This window comes from Catharus ustulatus, chromosome 15 (assembly GCF_009819885.2).
Source record: "Catharus ustulatus isolate bCatUst1 chromosome 15, bCatUst1.pri.v2, whole genome shotgun sequence".
Lineage (NCBI taxonomy): Eukaryota > Metazoa > Chordata > Aves > Passeriformes > Turdidae > Catharus > Catharus ustulatus.
The window spans coordinates 17419443-17441516 of record NC_046235.1 but is presented as its reverse complement, the minus strand read 5'-3'; the positions used below and the strand labels follow the sequence as shown (position 1 = coordinate 17441516).

Below are 22074 nucleotides of genomic sequence, written 5' to 3'. Positions count from 1 at the left end.
TCCTGTCCCTGTCCCTGGAGCACAGCCCCATCCCCACCTGGCTGCACTCTTGGATTATCTGCACACTCAGGATTTCTGGTCATTCACTGTGATATCACCAGAGAGCTTCTATTCTTTGAGATTTCCTTGTTCCTTTTTTATTTTTTTCCCCCCATGCTACAAACAACAGGATGCATCTCCTTTCCTAAAAGTGTCCATCTCCCTGGGAAATGATTTGGGTTTGGAGCCTGGAGGGAGGATCCAGCCACTCTGCCAAGCTGAGAGCAGGAATTTTGAGCTCCCCATTTTCTCTGCACTCACCCTGTTTTCCCCCTCCAGGCCAAGAACAAGGAAACTGGAGCTCTGGCAGCTGCCAAGGTCATCGAGACCAAGAGTGAGGATGAGCTGGAGGATTACATGGTGGAGATTGAGATCCTGGCCACCTGTGACCACCCCCACATTGTCAAACTGCTGGGAGCCTTCTACTGGGATGGCAAACTCTGGGTAAGGGCTGGCACATCCTCACTCTGCCCAGGGCCAAACGAAACCTCTGGAGCTGCCTGAGCATCAGAAATGAGTCCTGAGCTCGCTTTGTGCTCTGGATTTTCCCTCCTGCCTTTATCACCAAACTCTTCCAACTAAAGCTGCTTGTAAAAACCCAGGGGATCTTCACAGGGAAGTGGGAGTTGGGGTTTTTCCCCACCATTATGGGTTTGAAAAGGCAGAAAAAGCACCACCAAGAAGTTCCTCTCTCATTTAAAACCCCTCTTTTAAAACACCAGCTGGAAGGTGGTGAAGGAAACCTGGAAGCTGATTTGAGAGAAAGAAGCTGGAGCTGATTTTGTGATTTTGGGGCTGATTTGGGGCTCAGTATTTGTGATGCAGAGCTGAGAGCAAGAGCTCAGTTTCCTGTGGCTGTGGAGGTGCAGGGACAGAAAATGCAGCTGAGTGGGTTGGTGCAAGGGCTGGAACAGCAGGTTCCTGCAGCTCTCTCCCCTACCCAGCAGGTCTGGCTGTTATTTTTCATTTCCCCTGCCTGCTGCTGTCTCAGTGCCTGGCAGCAGAGGAAGCTGGGTGTGAAAGGCACCTTCCTGTGCTCTGTGCCTGCAGAGGCTCAGGGGATGCTCTGGTACCTCTGTGCCTGGGTCAGGATTGTGGAAATGGAGCAAGAGCATTTCCAAACCCATCCCAGCTCAGCTGCTCCTCCTTTAACTGCAGGAAGCCAGAGTGGCAGAGGGTGTGTTCAGCAGCTCTGGTGCCGTTTCCTTCCTGTTTTTGATGTTTCTGATATCTCTGTGGCCTCCCTGAGTGCATTTAACAGAGTTCAAGAGGAGAGCTCAGCTCTTGGGGCTTGCACTGGTGTGAGCTGAGCTGTTGGAGCTGCCAGTCCCTGCCAGTCCCAGGCTGGGTCCAGCAGTGCAGGAGAGGGATGTTTTATTTCACCAAGCACCTTTTGCAATGTCAGGATGTGTCTTCCTAGTTAAAAATCCATGGAAAAAGGCCCTGAGTTCTCTGGGACACCCAGGCTGGAGTGCTCAGTGTTTCTGCTCTGCCTCCTGCTCTCGAGGGAGCTGAGCTGTCCTCTTGGTGTTTTGGATGGATTCTGAGCCCTGGGTATGCTCAAGAGCAGAGTAAATGTGTATTCTGCTAAGGAGGGGAAGGACAAACATCCCTCCTGGGAGGGGATTTGGGATTTGGGTGGATTGCAAGTGCAGGATTAGTCTGGGCTAAAGGAAAAAGGCAAACAAGCCAGAAGGGAGATGAGGCTGCTTTATCTGCCCCCTCTCCTCTTGGCTTCACCTCCCTGCCCTGCATCCTCCACGTGGGTTTCATTTCATTTCTCTGCAATGTTGAAATGTCAGCCCCCTCCCTGCCTGCTCCCATCTCCTCCCTGCCAGAGGAAGCTTTGCCCTCCTTCCTTCCTTCCTTCCTGGAGGGAAAATGGATTGCAGAGTTCCTCACTCTGCCTTTGTCCTGGGAGTGCTTTGTGATGTCAAGTGTTCATCAAGCTCCTAAAATTAACCTCTAAAATTAACCTTAAAATGACCCAGCCCCTCTGGAAGCCCTGTGGGGCTGTCCCAGGAGGGCAGGAGCTGGGGCTGTGTCAGATCCACACTCCAGCCCAGCCATTGTTCTGTCAGCAGGATCCTGCTCTTGCTTTCATTGTTGCAGCAGTGTTTGCATGTCATTGCTCAGGCTGCTTTTATTCATGCTCCAGTGTTTTCCTGGCTTGGAGGGCACTCACTAAGCCAGGCTGTTTTATTTCTGAAAGGCTTTTAGTCCCTAAAGTCAAAACCTTCCTCTTCTTGGTGACCAGTGCTGCTGGGGAAAATTTGCATCCAGCTATAAACAGCAGCTTTTATTGTTCTGCCCACATCCCATCCTCCCTTCTGGCTGTGCAGTTGTTTGAAGCAGAATTTTCCTGGAGCATTTGCATGGTGGGTGCCTGGCTGCTCAGGAACCCACTCTGGTTTCCCTGCTGGTTCCCAGCATGGAAAAAGAATTTTCCAGATGTGCCCAAGCTCCTGGATGGCAGCAGCTCTTTGGCTCTTGAATAATTCACAGCTCAGAGCCACGAGCAGCCTGAGAGGGGATTTTCCTGAATCAGCCTGGCTGGTTTTCCCTTGGATTAACAAGGAAAATGTGTGAGGAGCCCCCCTGAGCTGGGTCAGGTCCCCGTGGCTCCTTTGCCACACGAGGGGACATGAAATATTCATGGAGCAGAAAACCTTTCTGTGCGAGGGGAAGTGGCTCACCCTCCAGAAATGCACAGCTCTGAGAGGAAAGCACAAACCAGAGAATTCCTCTGGGTTTTGTACCTGATTGGCATCGAGTACAAAGGGAGGAAAACCTCAGTTCTTGTGTGGGATGGAGCAAAGCCCACTGTGAGCAAGGGTTTGGAGAAGCCCAGTGAGTTCCCAGGAATAAAACTGGTGGGATAACAGCATCCAGCATGAACTTTCTTGGCATTTAAATCCTCTGAGCCCTGCCAGCAGCTCCTATCTCGTTCCATCCCCCTCCATCTCCTTTTCTTTGCTCGTGGCAGAGGCCAAGAAGTCTTGTGCTGCTTGAAAACAGCCCAGGGAAGCTGCAAAACTGCCCTGGTGGGAGCTTGCAGGATTCTATTTTATTTTATTTTATTTTTATTACAAGCCCCGTGGCATTTCATGTTCTTTTGCATAAATCCTGGCTGCTGGAAATGGGGGCACCAAATGGAAGCTGAGATTCTCATACTTTTTTTAAAAAGAGTTTGGTTTGACTGGGCCACATTTTAAAGTCTCTTTTCCTGCAGTGTGATGCAGGACTTGGAAACTCAGAAGGAAATCCCCCTCACCCAATATAACACAGCTTTTAAAATGGACTTTTTAAAGTTATTTGTGGCTTAGGAATGGGACTGATGTGGGGTTTGCTTGCTTTGAACAGAATTTTTCACTGATAATTATTACAACATGGAAGAGAAAAACAAAAGCTCTTGTGTTTTGTGTCCCTCTCGAGGGAGTTTTTTTTCCCCCTTCCAAAACAACAACAACAAAACAAAAAAAGGCTGAGAGCTCAGAGGAAGGGAGGAACTTTGGATGTGCTGCTGAATCCCTGTGCTGTCCCTGAGCAGTGATAAGAGCAGAGGGGAGGAGGAAATCTCTGCCCCAGGGGCTGTGCCCACCCAACCCAGCAGGGCAGGACCCCTGAGCTGCTCCAGCACTGCAGGATCTCCAGGAATTCATCCCAGATTCACCTGGCCCCAGGTGCTGGTGGATTCACAGCTTTTCCAGCCCTGGGCAGTTGGGGAATGTTCATTGTCCCAGCTGGGGCTTCTCCTGTGTGGGTACAAACTCTGCAGCTGGCACAGACACTCCAGCTCTGTGCTGCTCTTTGTACTCACCTAAAAAAAGCCCTTTGCATCTTTGCAAGCCCTGACATGTTCAGCCAGGCACTTTGGGGATTGCTCCCCTTTGATATGGATGCTGACTGGAGATTTGGGCATTCTTGAAAATCCTGTAGCATAAAGAAATGTTCATTATCCCATGCCCTGACTGCTGGACTATGTAAAGCATCTGCACCATTTCATTCTCTGGGGCTGGCAATACCTTTCCTTGAAAACAAACAGCCAAGGGAGCTGGCAGCAGGATCAGATTCCCCACAGCTTTCCTTAGCAAAGGGAGGTTATCACAGCTTGCAGGGATGTCTTGCAGGGTGAGCTTGGCTGGGTGCCTGTGGGGATGTGTTTGTGTGAGTGCTGGAGCAGAGCAGGCTCTCCAGCTCAGTCCCTGAGGAGTCCCACGGCCCTTTGTGTCCCTTTCAGACTTGGCAGCAGAGCTCCAGCCCTTCCTACTTGGCCTCCTGCTCCTGGAGCTTTGTACCAAACTTCCCCCTGAAGTTCTTGAACTTTGTTGTTTGCAGCCAAGGGAAAACCCAGGAAAACAAAGTGATCCCAAACTTTGCTAAAGGGCTGGCCAGCATCCTAGAGGAACAACAATCCTTCCCCTTCCTCCTCGCCCCAGCTGCAGGAACACAAACCCCAATCCCTCCCAGATCTGTTCCTGGGACTGGGAGCTGCTGCAGGATCAGCCCTGCTGGGAAAAGAAAACCAGTGTGGGGGTGGGGTTTGCTGGACCGGTTTCCAAATTCCTCCCAGTCCAGAATTTGGGCAGAACTGCAAAACACCCCCAGGAACTCCAGCAGGGTGGGTGGGAGAGGAGCAGGTGTGGGCAGAGGTCTGGGAATGCAGCAAGGACATCACAGTGTCCTCAGGGGCAGCTCCAGAGCTGCAGAGTGGGAAAGGTGACACAGCCCAGTGGGGTTTGGCACCTCCCTGCATTTCCAGGGTCAGCACTTGGCTCTTCAGAGGAGCACGACTGAAGTGGCTGCTCCAGCTCTGGGACTGTCCCTGCCAGCTGGGATGCTGTGATCAGATGGCTGGGTGACATCCTCTGTCCCTTTTCCTGCCTGGGTGACATCCTCTGTCCTTCTGTTCTGGGTGACATCCTCTGTCCCTTTTCTGAGTGACATCCTCTGTCCCTTCTCCTTTTCTGGGTGACATCCTCTGTCCCTTTTCTGGGTGACATCCTCTGTCCTTCTCCCTTTCTGGGTGACATCCTCTGTCCCTTCTCCCTTTTCTGGGTGACATCCTCTGTCCTTCTCCCTTTCTGAGTGACATCCTCTGTCCCTTTTCTGGGTAACATCCTCTGTCCCTTCTCCTTTTCTGAGTGACATCCTCTGTCCCTTTTCTGGGTAACATCCTCTGTCCCTTCTCCTTTTCTGAGTGACATCCTCTGTCCCTTTTCTGGGTGACATCCTCTGTCCTTTTCCCTGCCTGGCCATTCCCAAAGACCTGGAGGTTTAAATCCTCTTCTCCTTGAAATCTGGGCAGGCTCCCCGAGCCCTCTCCGTGCTGTGAGTGTGATCTTTGGCCTCAGCCTCTTGGAAAGTCACTCTAAATCCTATTCTGGGTAAAACTGGGGGGTTTTCCCTTAAAGCAGAGGGAAACAGAACGATTTTTAGCAACCCCCAGAAATGATTTATGTCTCAGGCAAATTGCCAGAGCCCAGCTGAGTTCAAGAGTGCTCCTGCAGGTACCAACACGACAGCCCAAAGAACAGAAACCTTTGTCTGCCACCCTTTGCACAGGATAACGTTGCATGGAGAGGTTATTGAAGCTGTAATAATCCCTTGTGATTGCACAGCCTTGTCATCTGAACACCCTGCAATGCTTTACAAAAGACCTGGTGTGGTTATCCTGCCTCTGAGAGGCAAGGCACAGACAGGGATTTGCCTAAAGTTTCCCCAGGGGGTGAATGGCACTTGGGAATTGGGTGCTGAGCCCCAGTCCAGGGTTGGAACACGAGGCAGGAGTTTTATGGAAAGAAAAGCAGAGCAGACAAGAAGCCTCATAGGCAAATCAGGTTTCAAAGCACTTGAGAACTTTGTTTAGGGCTGCTTTGCAATGAGCCACGTTCCCACTTGGCTGGATCTCCAAGGGAATGCTAAGGAGCAGGGTTTGCATAGGAAGGAATATTTATGAGCTCCCCATGGGTAGGAGACAGCCTTGAAACCCAACTGCAGCCCAAACCCTGCAGGGAGGGATAGCTTGCAGGTTTAAACTTCATTCTGGTTCAGATACAGCCTGAAAGTTGTCATTGGGAGGGAGGGAGGGCCATCCTTTAGCAGACCTCATGGCCTGGAGTGATCACAGGCTCCAGAGCCCTGACTGAAACTGTTCCACAGCAGCACTCAGGCTGTGGGATGGATCCAGGCACCCTGTGCTGGAATCTGGGGGTGGCTGGGATGAGTGGTTGTTTCCAGGCAGGAGTGGAAAGCTTGTCAAGCCCTTTGCCACCCCTCCACTGCATTGTCCTGGTGGCCAGGCCAGGCTTTGGGGCTGTGCTGGAGCTGCTGACTTCACAAAAACCACCAGGGAACTTGTGCTGGGTCAAACTCCAGCTCTGCAGTGAGCTTTGCCCTCCTGGGATGCATCATCTCCTCCAGATGCTGACACAGACCTGGGGCACTCGAGGTTGGGGAATCTTCCCACTGAAGCAGCAACTTCTTCCTTTTTGCTATTTATATCTGAAATTATTCTTGGAGTTTTGCTTCTTGTTCTGTAACAGAGTGAACTCAGTGGCCTCCAAATGCTGATAAGGTGGTGAGAAAAGGGATCCCACTCACAGCCCAACAAGCAGCAAAAGATGCTTTTTGCAACATCAGAATGTGGTGGAACTCAAAGGAGTTTCAGTTTGTTCTGCCAGAATTGCAGCAGGGATGGGAATGTTTCTGCCAACTGTGGGGGGCAGTCCAAGGAAATATTTTGTCATCTTGCAGTTGATTTAAATGTGAAGAACTTGTCCCCAGTTTCCTTCAGCTCAGCAGGGAGCTCTGACTTTGTTCTCCATAAAGTTTTCTTACTCTGAAACTCCCTAAACTTTGTGTTCCTTGTTTCCTGCCCTGCATCTTCTCCCCCCCACCCCTTGTGGCTACAGCCTTTTTATTCATTTCTGACTTCAAATATTTTTCTCTGTAGGTTATTTTGTCCAGAAAAACGAGGCAGAAAAGGTTTATTGTATTTAAAGTCTCTGAATGGTGTCCTTGTCCATGAGGGAAAATTGGCAAGCTTGGAGCCTTCCCTTACAGAGAGGGAATTATTTCACTTCCACCTACAGCATACTTGCTGTGTCAGGCCAGCTTTGACATTTGTGCTGCTCTGGGAGCCTTTTGGTGGCTTCTGGATTGTTTTGTGCCCTCTCTGGTGGCTGCTGAGTGCCAGGGCTGGTGGCTTCTGCAGCTCCTGGTGGCTCTGGGGCGTTGTCCCCTCTTGTCTTGGTGGTGCTCAAGGATTGAGGCTGGGAAGGATTTTGAGCCTTGCCCTGTGTGGAGGAGTGTGACCAAATGGGCTTCAAAAGCCAAGGTGGGGCTGTCCAAATCCAACCCTGTGGTCCTGCACTCCCCAGTGCTCTGAGGGGAGAGGGAGCAGCTCCCAAAAGGTCTGGTCCCAAAAGGTCTGGTCCCAAAAGGTCTGATCCCAAAAGGACTGATCCCAAAAGGTCTGATCCCAAAAGGTCTGATCCAGCTCTGATCTGCTCCTGGAGGTTCTGATCCAGCTCTGATCTGCTCCTGGAGGTTCTGATCCAGCTCTGATCTGCTCCTGGAGGTTCTGATCCAGCTCTGATCTGCTCCTGGAGGTTCTGATCCAGCTCTGATCTGCTCCTGGAGGTTCTGATCCAGCTCTGATCTTCTCCTGGAGGTTCTGATCCAGCTCTGATCTGCTCCTGGAGGTTCTGATCCAGCTCTGATCTGCTCCTGGTAACTCTGATCTCACTCTGATCTGCTCCTGGAGGTTCTGATCCCACTCTGATCTGCTCCTGGAGGTTCTGATCCGCTCCTGGAGGTTCTGATCCGCTCCTGGAGGTTCTGATCCCTCTCTGATCCCATGTTCCTTATCCTGCCTGCTTTTGCAGCCACCAGCACAGCACAGTTTCACTGCTCACCACCAGAGCTTGGGTTCAGATGTCACACAGATAAAGGATGTGCCTCTTGACCCTCACTAAATGTGGTTCCTGTGCCTGAACACGTCCCTGTGTCCTCCCCACCAGTGAGGAATGGCTCTGAGCCTGGTGTCTGTGTCACTCAGGAGCCACAGCAGAAATGTGTCCCAGGTTTTGCTGGGCCCAGCCCAGGGGGTGTTGTGGGGACAGGGGACAGAGTGAGTCAGGTTTGGAGGTGTTGTGAAACCCCTGACAGCTGAGAGAGGCTGGACAGGAGCTGTGCACACATCCAGAAGCTGCTGGAATGGTGGAAGTTGTGCAGGTGGGATTCCCTGGGAGTGCTCTGTGCCTCTGTCACAGCTGGGGCAGCACAGCTGGAGCAGCACAGCTGGAGCAGCCAGAGCCCCCAGCTCGCTCTGCCTCTCTCCCTTTTCCCTTTGCTGTGTTTGTGCTGGGTGGGAAGGATTCCTGCCCTCTGGAGCACGGTGCTTTTGCTGCATTTTGTCTGTTTTCCCTGTGAGTGATGCCAGGAGAGCCCTGCTGGGCACCTCTGGCTCCTGAGGTGCCAGTGCAGGGCTGAGCCCTGGGCTCTCTGGGGCCAGCTCTGTCCCACCCTCTCCTTTTCCATGCCCTGCTCCAAACTGGAAAACACCAGCTGGAAATTTCTGCTGCCCCCAGGAGCTCTGTGCCAGCTCCTCCCTCTGGACAGAGAGAAGGAGAAGCAGGTGTGAGCCAAGGAGGGAACCTGGCAGCATTTCCTCCCCCAGCTCAGCAAGCACAGCGCGGTTTCCTTTATCACGTTTGTTTTTCTTCTCTCTGCCCCTCTGTGGCTGTGCTGGGGGGTTCTTTCCACTGTGGGTGACAAGGACAGCCCAGAGCAGCCCCAGAGCCGGAGGTGGCTGTGGCAGCAGGATGCTGTGGCTTCCAGCTCACACAAACAGCCTGAGCTGCTGTGCTGCAGAGCAGGGAGGGGATGGCAGCTCTGACAGCTCTGCTGCACTTGCTGGGCCTGGCAGGGTGGGTCTGAGGGGGCTGGGGGCATGGGCAGGGCTCTGTGCCTGCTGGGGGATGCAGAGTCACAGAGTCACAGAATCACAGAATAAGAGTCACAGAATTAGAGAATAAGGGTCACAGAGTCACAGAATTACAGAGTACAGAGTCACAGAGTCACAGAATTACAGAATCACAGAATCAGTCACAGAATTAGAGAGTAAGAGTCACAGAATCACAGAGTCACAGAATCAGAGGCAGAGAATCACAGTCACAGAATTACAGAATCAGAGAATCAGAGTCACAGAATTAGAGAATAAGTCACAGAATCACAGAGTCACAGAATCACAGAGCACAGAGTCACAGAATTAGAGAATCAGAGTCACAAAATTAGAGAATAAGGGTCACAGAGTCACAGAATTACAGAATTACAGAATCACAGAATCAGAGTCACAGAATTAGAGGCAGAGAATCACAGAGTCACAGAATCAGAGTCACAGAATCACAGAATCAGAGAATCAGAGTCACAGAATTAGAGAATAAGAGTAAGTCACAGAATCACAGAGCACAGAGTCACAGAATTACAGAATCACAGAATTAGAGAATCACAGAATTAGACAATAAGAGTCACAGAATCACAGAGTACAGAATCACAATCAGAGTTACAGAATCACAGAGTCACAGAATTACAGAATTACAGAATAAGAGTCACAGAATCACAGAGTCACAGAATTAGAGAATAAGAGTCACAGGGTCACAGAATATCCTGAGCTGGAAAGTACCCTCAAGGATCAATCATCCAAGTGCAGCTCCTGATCCTGCACTGCACCCCCAAGTTAAAATTAATTTATGTAGATTATTTTATTAAATTAATTTTAATGTGTTTTATTTTAATGTATTTAATGTATTAATACATTTAATGTATTTTATTTTATTAAATTAATTTATTTAGATTATTAAAACTCAGAATCTGGGATGTCCCCAGAGGCAGCCTGGACAATCCCAGCTCCTGCAGTCTTCCACTGTGTGATGTCTCCAGCCCTCCTCCTTCCTGCCCACACAGTGGTCCCACAAATGATGGACAGAGGGGTTTAAACCCTTTCCATGACCTGGAACCTCTTAATGAGAATCCTTAATTACTGCAAGGCTGCAGAGTGCCATCCAGCACAGATTTCACTCTAACCACACGTGTGCCTACAGAATATTCACAAGCTCAACAGGAAACAAATCCCAACAGGAATGGCCTGAGAGCTCCACAAGCAGCAAAATCCCAGGAAAAGCTGCAGGGAGCCCTGACCTCCCCTGGAGTGTCCTGAGGGGACCTGGTGGCACCCAGGGCACCCCTGCCAGGAGCTGCCCCAGCTTTCCCAGCTGCTGGCTCTTGTTTTCCTCTCCCTTTTTTCTGCCCTGCCCTCTGAGTGGCAGCCAGGTGAGTGAGAGCCAAATCCTGCCCAGGGCCATCAGCTGGGAGCCACCCTTGGGACTGGGCAGCGTTTGGTGCAGTTATCTCTCGAGATAAGCTTTTTGTGGGTGGTTTTTTTTCTTTGTGTTGTAGCTGATACAGAAAGTTCCAGGCGTTCAGACACACCCAGGAGGCAGGAGGAGCCAGCTGGGGGCACCTTGGTACCTGGGCAGGAGAGGCTGGTCCTGCTTTGTCAGACCCAAAATGCCTCCAGATCCTGCTGTGGTTCACACAGGGTTGAGATGAGCCATGGGGAAAATTTAGGTGACCAGCAAAGCCCTTTCATTTGAGTGGAGTTTCCAATTTAAATTCAGTGTTGCCCCATTGCAAAGGTTCTGTGGTGTCTGCATGCAGACCTCTGCATTTTTTATTTTGTTAAAAGTGTAGAAGAAAAGGGCCCTTGTTATTTAAACTGCCACAAAGGTTTTCGGAGGTTTTTGAGAGTTCCTTTCTCTTTCAGCCCAGCTGCCCAAATCTGCTCCTGTGTGAGCAGCCAGAGCATCCCTTGGAGCTGGGATTGTTGGGAGCTGCTTGCCTGGGGCTGGGCTGTGATTTGGGGCTGGGGGCTGTACCTCTCACTTGTGGTGCTCAGAGAACCCAGCAATGGAGCTGGCAGTGAATTTTGGGGTGGTTGCAATGGGCTGAAACGTCCGTGGTTGATTGGTAGGATGTGGCACAGGAACCCACCATCCCTGGATTTCTTGTGCAGAGGAGATCCTCAGAGCCAGGATCTTTGCTGCAGCCCCACAGGGCTCCCAGAGCAGCACAGGAGGAGCTGTGGCTGCTCCCAGCTCACACACAGCTCTCACCAGTGCTTTCCCTCTGCAAAGCTCTGCAGGCTGGCCCTGCTCCTGGAAGGAAGTGTGCTTGCAGCATGATCTGGGACACTGCCAGCTGTGTTTGTTTAAATTGGATTTTTTTGGGGGGCTGAAATGAGTTTGTTATTTTTTTAGCTGCTCGGACCATCTGGCCACACCCAGAATTATTCTTTGGCATCCTTGTGCTTGTTGGAAATGCATATTTTGAAGTTTTCTGTGTTTCCTGTATCCCCAGTGCCCAGCTGCAGCCTGCTGTGCCTGGATAAACACACGGGGTGTGTTGGGGGGACTGGTTCTCCTCATTTTCTCATTGCCAGACTGCAGACCTGGCTGGAATTTTGTCAGGTTTGCACTGAGAAGCCCAGGAAGGGCTGGTGGCCACTGCTGGTTTTAGTCTGTTCTGGATGGGATGAGGAACACAGAAATAAAGGGTGGGAACGACTCCTGCAGCTGTTTGGGGTGACAGTGGGTGCAGGGCAGTTCTCTGCCTGGTGAGACAATTCCTGCCTTCCCATCAAGCTGCTGATGCTCTGCTTCAAGGTCTTAAACAACAAAAAAAGTGTTGGTGTGACACTGCTGCTGTGCTGGCCCCATCCCATGGCCAGACTGAGCTGTGCCAGGTTCTCCTGCTTTGGGAATGGCTCAGTTTTCATCCCAGCTGCTTCTCTGCACCTGCCTGTTCCAAATGCTCTCCTCTGTCACACCTGCCTGGCTTTGTCCCCTCTCTGCCTCCTTGCACCTGGGCAATTCCAGCTTTGCTGCTCCCCATTCTCCAGAGCAATCAGTTCTGTCCCACCAGGTGATCACTGCATTTCCCCACCAGGTGATAACTGCATGTCCCCACCAGTGATAACTGCATTTCCCCACCAGTGATAACTGCATTTCCCCAGCAGTGATAACTGCATTTCCCTTGCCCATGCAGGGCACCTGAAGGGTGGGATGTGGAGCTGCAGAACCAAGCAGGGAGCTTGAACCTTCTCCCCTGAGCTCCTGGGCCAGTGTTGGAGCTGCTCTGTGCAAAGTGACCCCTCCTGGATGGGTTTGGAGAGCTGAGCTGGTAAACACCGCTCAGGGCTGTCCTCAGAGTCACCTCTGGCATTTCACCACTCTGGAATGCTGCCCTGGGTCACTCCACCAGGAGAAGAGCTTGTTGGAGACCTGGAGCACCTCTTGTCCCTTGTAATCCCTGGCTGCTTGGAATTGTAATGAGTTTGTGTGAGCAGCCCCAGAGGGGAGCAGGGATGGAGGGCAGCTCTGGGTCTGTGCAGAGGTGAGGGGGGAGGATCTGCATCCCTGAGGTGCTGGGAGCAGCTGGGAGGGGTTTCAGGGACAGGGCAGGCAGAGGAATGGGGCTGCACATCCCTGCAGAGGAATGGCAGAGTCTGGGGAATGTGCTCACCCTTTATTGACACAGAGAGCAACGAACTGCTGAGCAATGTGGGGAAATAAAAACACTTTAAAAAAACCCAAAAAACTGCCCTAAAGACACATCCCTGCCTGATGTCAGCTCCCAGCTATGACAGTGATCCCATCCTGCTGCCAGTGCTGCTCCCCAGGGCAGGGTAAGGGGTGGAAACTGGGGGAGCTCCAAATCCTGGAGCTGCTGCTGGGAATGGGGGTGTCCCAGCCACAGGGGAATCTGAGCCTGGGGTGGGGCTCAGGGGCAGCTTGGCCATGCAGGGAATCAAACCCAGCTCTTCTCTCCTTGCTGTCCCCAGTGAGACACAGCCTGGCTTTAACCCTCTCTTTGTTCCCCCAGATCATGATCGAGTTCTGCCCTGGAGGGGCCGTGGATGCCACGATGCTGGGTGAGTGACCCTGCCCTGGGTGATGCCCAGAGGGCATTTCCAGTCCTTGTTGCCACCCCTGGGTGCTGGGTGAGTGACCCTGCCCTGGGTGATGCTCACAGGGCATTTCCAGCCCCTGATGCCACCCCTGGGTGATGCCCAGAGGGCATTTCCAGTCCCTGGTACCACCCCAGGGTGCTGGATGAGTGCAGCCCTGCCCAGGGTGATGCTCACAGGGCATTTCCAGCCCCTGGCACCACCCTCAGACAGGCATGGGTGCCCCAGCTGCCCTTTCTCTCCCAGGGGTTTGCCTATTTTCATCCCCTGAGCAGAAGGTGTGGCAGCCCTGGGGGAGGTTTGGAGCTGCTTTAATTCCCTTTTGTGATTTAGATGCTGCTGGGATCAGCAGATCACAAGGGGTGGGGAGGAGGGAGAGTCTGGCTGCAGGGGAAAGCTGAATTTCAATATTTATCTGCTGGGGGCACTGGGTGCTTGGGATCCCAGTTCCCACAGCTCCCAGCAGGGCTGGGATGTTTGAGCTGGGTGCCTGTCAAGATGAATTTCTCCAGATCTTTCTTTTTTGCTCTCTTCTCCATATGGTATCAGTCATTGGTGAGGCAGCAGGGCTCTGATAAATTGTGGTTTGCAGCAACCTCCCCTTTTTTAACTCCTCCCTGCCACACAGAGAGAGCTGCTGGGAGCAGGGATGGGTGGCTGGGCCCCAAAAGAGCCTCTGGGGGTGACCCTGGGGGTGACATCACCCTGGGACAGAGCCACATCTCCCTGGGGGTCACTTCTTGTTAGCCCTGATCTTTCCTTGCTTTCTTTTTATTTCCAGCAACCAAATTTATCATCTTTAACTCAGCCCTTAAACCTCATCCCTCCTTTAGGGATCTTCTTTAAAGTGGCTCCAAATCACTGCAGGGAAAAATCCCTTTCCTGCAGTGCTGGAGGGGGTGATGCCTTCCCTGTGGAAAACCTCAGCAGGGGGGTTTACACACCTCTTGGGACATCAAAATGCTCCTGAGCTCTGGAGGGCAGCATAGAAAACCATGAGAGAGTGGCCTGGCTGCAGCTCTGTGAGCCCTGAGTGAGGCTGAGGAGGAGCTGGAGCTCAGGAATGCTCCCAGAATTGGTAAATTCAGGATTAGTAAATTCAGAATTAGTAAATTCTAGAATTTTAGAAATGCCTGTTCCACCTCCCCATCCCCACCAGCAGCTGGGGTTTGCTCTTCAAAATCTTCTGTACAAAACCTTTTCCCAGATGCTCCATGGAGGGTGAAAATCAGATTTTCCCAGAGCAGGGGAGATGTTGGTGAGGAAAGGAGGAGCAATGTGACTGAGCCAGCACCCCCAGGCTGAGGTTTAAATCCTTGCTCAGAACATGTGTCCCAGCACTGGGGTCAGTCCATGAGCCCCACCTGGGGCTGTGTGAGCCCTGCTTGCTGTGCTGGAGGAGGGATGTGAGATCCTCAGCTCAGGAATTGCAGGGGTGATGCTCTGGGCTGGTGGAGGTGCCCAGCACAGCTCAGCTGGGAGGTCACACCAGCAGAAACAGAATCCCAGAACATCCTGAGCTGGAAGGGACACAGCAAATCCAGCTCCTGACCCTGCACAGGGCAGCCTCAATAATGCCATGGGTGCCTGAGAGTGTCCAAACACCCCTGAGCTCTGGGAATGGGGCTGAGCAAAACACTGCTCAGAGCAGGGGTGGGGATAACCCTGCTGAGCATTTCAGTCTCGTTCCTTTGGGGTGTCCCTGGTGGTGTTTAGGGGCTGCACTGCACCCCCAGGGATCATTCCCTAATTCCCCTGTTCCCTGGGGCTGAGTGCTCATGCCTGTCCTGCAGCCCAGCCCAGCTCCCTCCTCTCACAGCAGCTTGTCTGGCTCCCCAAACTGTCAGGGAATTTGCAGTTCTGACCCCATCCAAGCATTTCTGGCTGCCCCTCATCCACTGTTGCAGGGCCTCAGCTGAGCATTCCCAGCAGCTGCAAGAGGTGGAAATCCTGCTGCAAGTGCTGGCTTAGGGAATAAATCCTTTTAATGAGCTCATTTCCATTCTGTCCTGCTGCTCTGGGCCATCACTCCATCCCTGAGCTGTTTAACACCCCTGTCCCTCCCTGCAGAGCTGGACAGGGGCCTGACTGAGCCTCAGATCCAGGTGATTTGCCGCCAGATGTTGGAGGCTCTGCACTACCTGCACAGCAAGAGGATCATCCACAGGGACCTGAAGGCTGGGAATGTTCTCCTCACCCAGGATGGGGACATCAAGCTGGGTGAGTGCCTGGCCCCAAGCATGGATTGTGGGGTTTGGGTGTGTTGGGATTGAGGGGATTACCCAAGGGCAGCAGCAGGATGGGGAGGAGAAGATTTTGTTGGATGTCCTGGTTTGGGGGACAGGTGTCTGCTGAGAAAGGCAGGAGCTTCCCTTGAAATGGAAAATGTAAACCCCCTCCCTCCAAATTATTATCATTTTGAAATCCAGGGGCTCTCAGGCAAAGATATGGGAATTAGGAATAACAGTTCTTTACTAGGGAAATTAAAATAGAAATACAGTACTACAAAGAACAAACCCCAAACCCTGACACAGTCAGAGTACAGCCTGACACCCGTCAGGCAGGGTGTTGGCAGCAGTCCCATTCCATGGTGGCTGCATCCTCCTGCAGTGACAGATGTGGCTCAGTTGGAGCAGTGCTCCTGGACAAGGTGCAGTTTCCCTCCTGAGAACCTTTCTGGTGATTCCTTCGGTGCTTTTGGGTGATTTTTCAGTTTTCCTCCAGCCTCTAACATCACTGCTCTTTGCAGCTGACTTTGGAGTGTCTGCCAAGAACATGAAAACCCTGCAGAAGCGAGATTCCTTCATTGGGACCCCTTACTGGTGAGTCCCTGCTTGCTGAGGAATCCTCTGCTCCCAAAGGGCTTCACTCCTGAAAATAAATCAGCTTTGCTCTGATGCTGGCTTTGGGGTGTGTTGGACCGTGGCACCTTAGGTGGGAGGAGTTTAATGAGGATTTTGGGCTATTTAATGCAAATTCAAGGGTGTGGGTGCACAGAGGGGTCACAGCTCCACCCCAAGGGATGGTGACAGCTCCTCCAGGTGCCACCTGGAGGGCAAAACCAACCTGGAGTGGGCTGCAGCTCTGACCAATGTAATTCTGTTCATTCAGCTCAGAAGGGATGGGCTTTGAAGCCACCCCAGGAACATGGCAGTGAGTCCCTGCCCCAGAAACACAACCCAGGGACAGCAGAACCTCTAAATCACCCTGCTGAAGGGCTGGGACTGCAGGCAGTAATTGATGCTCTGAAGCAACATCCTGCCAGATGTCAACACCCTTGAGGAGGGCGGGCTTGCACCCTGTAGAAATGATGCTGCTGTTTGTGAAACCGGGGCTGGGGGGGGAAATCTGAATTTTCTGCAGCGATTTGGGGTCGGGTCGCTGCTGGCAGCAGCCTCACCCCAGCCCTGCTGTGCCCTTGGCAGGATGGCCCCGGAGGTGGTGATGTGTGAGACCATGAAGGACACTCCCTACGACTACAAGGCTGACATCTGGTCCCTGGGCATCACCCTGATCGAGATGGCGCAGATGGAGCCGCCCCACCACGAGCTGAACCCCATGAGGGTGCTGCTCAAGATCGCCAAGTCCGAGCCCCCCACGCTCAGCTGCCCTTCCAAATGGTGAGGGGAGCCAGGGATCCCCAGCTCTCACACACACACACACACACAGAACACTCCTGTGCAGCAGTTCCCTTCCATTGGAAAGGTCTGAGCTGTGTGCCAGGGCCTGGCTGAGGGCAGGATGCTCACACTGCTCACCGAGCTGCTGCTCACCCACAGAACCCCAAAACCCCCCCAGAAACCCCCCTAAAACCCCTGGCTGTGCTCAAAACTACCTGTGTCGATTTTTCTCTAAAGCTGGAGATGGCCAAGAGTTCCAGAATTGTTTTCCCTGAAGTCTGGGAAGCCACTCCTGCATGTAAAAAGAAAACCAGACAGTTAACATTTATCTATCTATCTATTTATTGATCTATTTATTTATCTATCTATTGATTGATCTATTTATTTATCTATTTATTGATCTATCTATCTATTTATGTGTTTATCTATCTAGCTATTTATGTATTTATTTATCTATCTATTTATGTATTTATCATCTATCTATTTATCTATCTATTTATGTATTTATTTATCTATCATCTATTTATTTATCTATCTATTTATATGTTTATCTATCTATGTATTTATCTATCTATTTATGTACTTATTTATCTATCATCTATCTATTTATTTATCTATCTATTTATATGTTTATCTATCTATTTATGTATTTATTGATCTATCTATTTATGTGTTTATCTATGTATTTATTTATTTATTGATCTGTTTATTTATTTATTTCTCGATCTATTTTATTTATTTATTTTATTTACTTATTTCTACAAATCATAAAAGCTTATTTTTATAACTCATGACACGACTGGCAGGGCACTGGAGTCACAGCACTGTCCCAGGGCTGTCCCAGCAGGGTGGAGCCAGCAGTGCCATCAGGAGCTCTGAGCTGCTCTCTGCAGGCTGAGGGTGCCTCCTATGGGGCTCCTGCTCCTTCACAGCCTCCCTTTGTCCCTGGGGCTCTGGGGGTGGCTCCTTGTCCCCAAAATGCTCTTTGGGGACAGCTGCTGTGTCCTGCCCTGCCTCTGCCTTGGCCCTGCTGCCTCTCATAGCAATAATCAGAATTCCTGAGCTCCATGGAGCAGAATGCTGGGACAGACCCTGCTGAGGGATCAGGCTGCTCCTCTCTCTCAGCCTCTCCTCTGCAGTTTCTCACCCCCAGCTGTGTTTTAAGGTCCCTGGAGTTCAGAGATTTCCTGAAGACAGCGCTGGACAAGAACCCAGAGAGCAGACCCAGTGCTGCCCAGCTGCTGGAGGTAGGAGCAGTGACCCAGCTGCTCTCACATTGTTTCTGTCTCCTTTAGAAAGTTCAGCACTTTTCAGCTACTGGAATGCTCCAGAAAAAAATCAGCAATTTTTTTTTTTCCTTTTGGAGCAAGCTGCAGAGCCCCTTTGGAAAAGAGCTCCTCTGAAATCCCCCAGGGGCAGCCAGCTTGGGCTGTACCTGCTCAGCCCTGATGGAAATTCAATTTTTCTCCCCAGCCTTTTGTGCAGCTCAGCAGCAGCGCCCTGTGAGCTTTAATTCCATCCCCATTCCAACCAAACCTGCTTCCAGCTCTGATTCCATCCCCATCCCATCCAAACCTTCCCATCCCATCCAAACCTTCCCCCAGGCTCTCTTTGCTCCCAGGATCCTGCAGGCTGCTCCTGGTGACATTCTGTGGGCACATGTTCCTTTGGTTTAATGCTTGCTGCTGCTTTTTTTGTTGGTTTTTTTGGTTTGTTTTTTGGGGGTTTTGTTGTTGTTGTTTTGTTTTGGTTTTGGGGGTTTTTTTTGTTGGTTTTATTTGTTTGGTTGGTTGGTTTTTTGGGTTTTTTTGTCTTTGTTTTTGTTTTTTTTGTTGTTGTTGTTTTAGTTTTTGGGGTTTTTTTTTGGTTGTTGTTGTTTGGGATTTTTTGTTTGGTTTGTTTCGGTTTTGTTTTTTAGTTTGGGGTTTTGTTGTTGTTTTGGTTTTGTTTTTGGGGGTTTTTTTGTTGGGTTTTTTTGTCTTTGTTTTTGGTTTTTTGTTGTTGTTTTAGTTTTAGGGGGGTTTTTTGTTGTTGTTTTGGGTGTTTTGTTTGGTTTGTTTTGGTTTTGTTTTTTGGTTTGGGGTTTTGTCGTTGTTGTTTTAGTTTTGGAGGATTTTTTTGGGTTGTTGTTGTTTGGGGTTTTTTGTTTGGTTTGTTTTGGTTTTGTTTTTTGGTTTGGGGTTTTTTTTTGTTTGGTTGTTTTTGTTGTTGTTGTTGTGGTTTTTTTCGGTTTTGGGGTTTTTTTGGGGGTGCTACTGCCACAGAACATCTTTGGGGATCATCAGAGTGTGCCCTGACCCTCAGCCCTATTTCCCTCCTGTGGGTAAATCCCAGCAACACAAAAATAAAACCCCACCCTCAGATCCTGGAAATCCAAAACTCACCCTTCACTCCCCAGTGTGATTTTCCCACCTCCCATTCTCCCTGTGCTCCGTTTTCAGCATCCTTTTGTCAGCAAGGTCACCAACAGCAGGGCCCTGCGGGAGCTGGTGGCCGAGGCCAAGGCAGAGGTGATGGAGGAGATCGAGGAGAGGGATGAAGCAGAGGAGGAGGATTCCTCTGAGTCTGCCTCGGTGAGCAGCTTCACCCCCTGCCTGTGCTTCTGGAAACTTCTGCAGAAACTCCTCTGGGTTACATCAGGTGGTTGCTTGGTCAGGGAGGGGCTGGATTTTGGTGGTGCCAAGGGTGTGGAGTGGCCCTGTGCTCACCCACAGGAGGGGATGGTGAAAAGGGGTTAAAAAACAAAAGGAAAAGGAAAAAAAAATGGGAAATAAGCCCTGATCAGGCTGGAGAGGCTGGAGTGGCAGCTTGTGGAGGGACAGCAGCACAAGGAGGGAGCTGGGCAGGTCTTCCCTGGGCTTGGCTCTTTGAAGGGGACATCTCAGAGGGGCCTGGGGACATCTCAGGGGGGCTTGGGGACATCTCAGAGGGGCTTGGGGACATCTCAGGGGGCTTGGGGACATCTCAGGGGAGCTTGGGGACATCTCAGAGGGGCTTGGGGACATCTCAGAGGGGCTTGGGGACATCTCAGGGGAGCTTGGGGACATCTCAGAGGGGCTTGGGGACGTGTCTCGCCCTCCCTCCCCTGTCACAAAGGGAGCTGCTTCATCCCTGCCATGTCAAAAGGAGTTTGCTGTGCAAATCTCATCTGCCTCTTAAGGATGTGCAGCTCCTGGGGCTTTTTCATTGTTCCCCTCCTTCCACCCAGGATCATCCTTGGGGCACAAACCTGGGGAAAGGTGGAAGCATCCCAGGGCAGATTTCCTACAAGTGAAATCCCCTCCCAAAAAAGCTTTAGTTGAGGGTGGCTTGGCTCTGAAGAGGGGCCTTGCAGTTGTGTTGAGTGCTGGGCAAACCCCAACGTGTTCCCTGTGCCTGCAGCCCCCTGGGAAGCACAAGAGGGACCCCTCTGAGGCCAGCCAGCTGAGTTTTGATGGGGACAAACCTGCAGACTCCTCCTTGCCCAAAGCTGTGAACGGCTCCGTGGGGACTGGCAAGGACAAAGCGCCAGCCAAAGAGATCAGCAGTGCCAGTGACAAACTGGAGAGCAACCACTCAGCAAAACCCAGCCAGGACAAGCCTGACATCATCCTGCAGCCAGGAAACTCGACAGAGGGGGACAAGGAGCTGGGCAGGGAGGAGAGGAAGAGCCTTGAGCAGAGGAAGAGCATGGTGGAGAGGAAGAGCGTGGTGGAGCGACCAGAGAGTGTTGTCCTGGAGAACCTGGGCGAGGAGAAGCTGCCCAATGGCAGCCTGGAGCCCCTGGGCAGCCGCTCCAAAAGGGACTCGGATTCTGGCAGCACTTCAGCCTCTGAGAGCATGGACCTGAGCATCTCCCTGTCTGCTGAGCTGGCCCTGAGCAGGGAGAGCGGCTCCATCTCCCTCAAGGTGAGAGGAGAGCACAGAGAGGGAGGAACCCTTCCCCAGGAAAAGCTTCCCAGGGTTTTTCCCGTGCTGCCTGTCCCAGCACAGCATTTCCAGCTGGGTTGAGCTGTGCCAGGGGGATGTGGATGTCCTCTGGTGAAGGAGAAGCTCTTGGTGGAGCTGCTGTGTCCTCCTCTGTGCCAGGCCACTGAAATCTAGGGGAGCTCTGATGTCTTGTGTTTATTTTGTGTGAAACCACGCCACGAGCCTGACTCATCCTTGCCCGAGTGTGAAACCCCAAATGGGATTTCCCAAACTTTATCCACAGCCCATCACTCTGCTGCTCTTCCCTACAACACCTGGCCCCAGGAGAAAGTTCCTCTGGGCTTGTGCCTCTCAGTTTTCCCAACCTGCCCTACATCTGTCAGCAGGCACTGCACAAACATCTCCCAGGCTTCTTGGCTTTTGCTAAAGCTTCCTTTGGGAATGCTTGATTGGAGCTGCCCAGGGCAGCAGGGCTTAGAGGAAGAGGCAGAATAAGTGGAATGGTATTTGCTGAGCTCCAGGAGAAGAAATGTTGTGAGCTGGGGGGGCAGAGGGATGTGTTGCACAAGATCTTTGTCACGTTGCCTGCATGAGTGAGAACTTCCCAGCACAGAAATGTGCTCAGAAACCTTTCCTGGCAAAACTTTCCCCAGCTCCTGCTGGGAGCTGGAGAGCCAGCATCCCCCAGAGGAGCCTGCAATCCCCAATGACTGCAAAGGTGATGCTCCTGCACAGGAATTTCACCCTGCTCACAACCTTGGTCTCCCTGAGGAGGAGGAATACGATGCCACACGGAGATTTGCTCTCTGAGTTGGCCTTTTAGAAGGGGAAAGGAAATTTTGGGGTTTTTCAGGGAGTAAGCCCATGTGAGGTCATGGTCAGGAAGGGTCTTTGGGAGGTGGGTCAGGTTTCTTCAGGGTTCCTTCCCTTTTCCCTTTTCCTTTTTTCCCTTTTCCCTTTTCCCTTTTCCCTTTTCCCTTTTCCTTTCCCCTTTTCCTTTCCCCTTTTCCTTTCCCCTTTTCCTTTCCCCTTTTCCTTTCCCCTTTTCCTTTCCCCTTTTCCTTTCCCCTTTTCCTTTCCCCTTTTCCTTTCCCCTTTTCCTTTCCCCTTTTCCTTTCCCCTTTTCCTTTCCCCTTTTCCTTTCCCCTTTTCCCTTTTCCCTTTTCCCCTTTCCCCTTTTCCCCTTTCCCCTTTTCCCCTTTTCCCCTTTTCCCCTTTTCCCTTTTCCTTTTCCCTTTTCCCCTTTTCCCTTTTCCTTTTCCCTTTTCCCCTTTTCCTTTCCCTTTCCTCCCCTTTCTTTCCTTCCCTTTTCTTCTCCCTTTTCCCTTTTCTTCTCCCTTTTCCCTTTTCTTTTCCCTTTTCTCTGTCCCCTTTTTCCTTTTCCCTGTCCCCTTTTTCCTTTCCCTCCTTCTTTCCTTTCCCAGTTTGGTAGCCAGGCTGGATCTCCAAATTCCCTGGTGCTTTGTGCTCCATGCG

At 51.4% G+C, this 22074-nt stretch overlaps 1 protein-coding gene across 1 annotated transcript in view; it reads left to right on the top strand.

Moving 5' to 3' along the window:
* STK10 (serine/threonine kinase 10) overlaps positions 1-22074 on the top strand; it is a 44415-nt gene that overhangs the window by 11609 nt on the left and 10732 nt on the right. The window contains exons 2-9 of the mRNA XM_033073433.2: positions 319-483; positions 12985-13033; positions 15140-15289; positions 15819-15891; positions 16495-16689; positions 17855-17936; positions 19131-19262; positions 20071-20577. Of these exons, the coding sequence (XP_032929324.1) occupies positions 319-483; positions 12985-13033; positions 15140-15289; positions 15819-15891; positions 16495-16689; positions 17855-17936; positions 19131-19262; positions 20071-20577 (1353 nt within the window). The remainder of the gene's footprint in view (positions 1-318; positions 484-12984; positions 13034-15139; positions 15290-15818; positions 15892-16494; positions 16690-17854; positions 17937-19130; positions 19263-20070; positions 20578-22074) is intronic.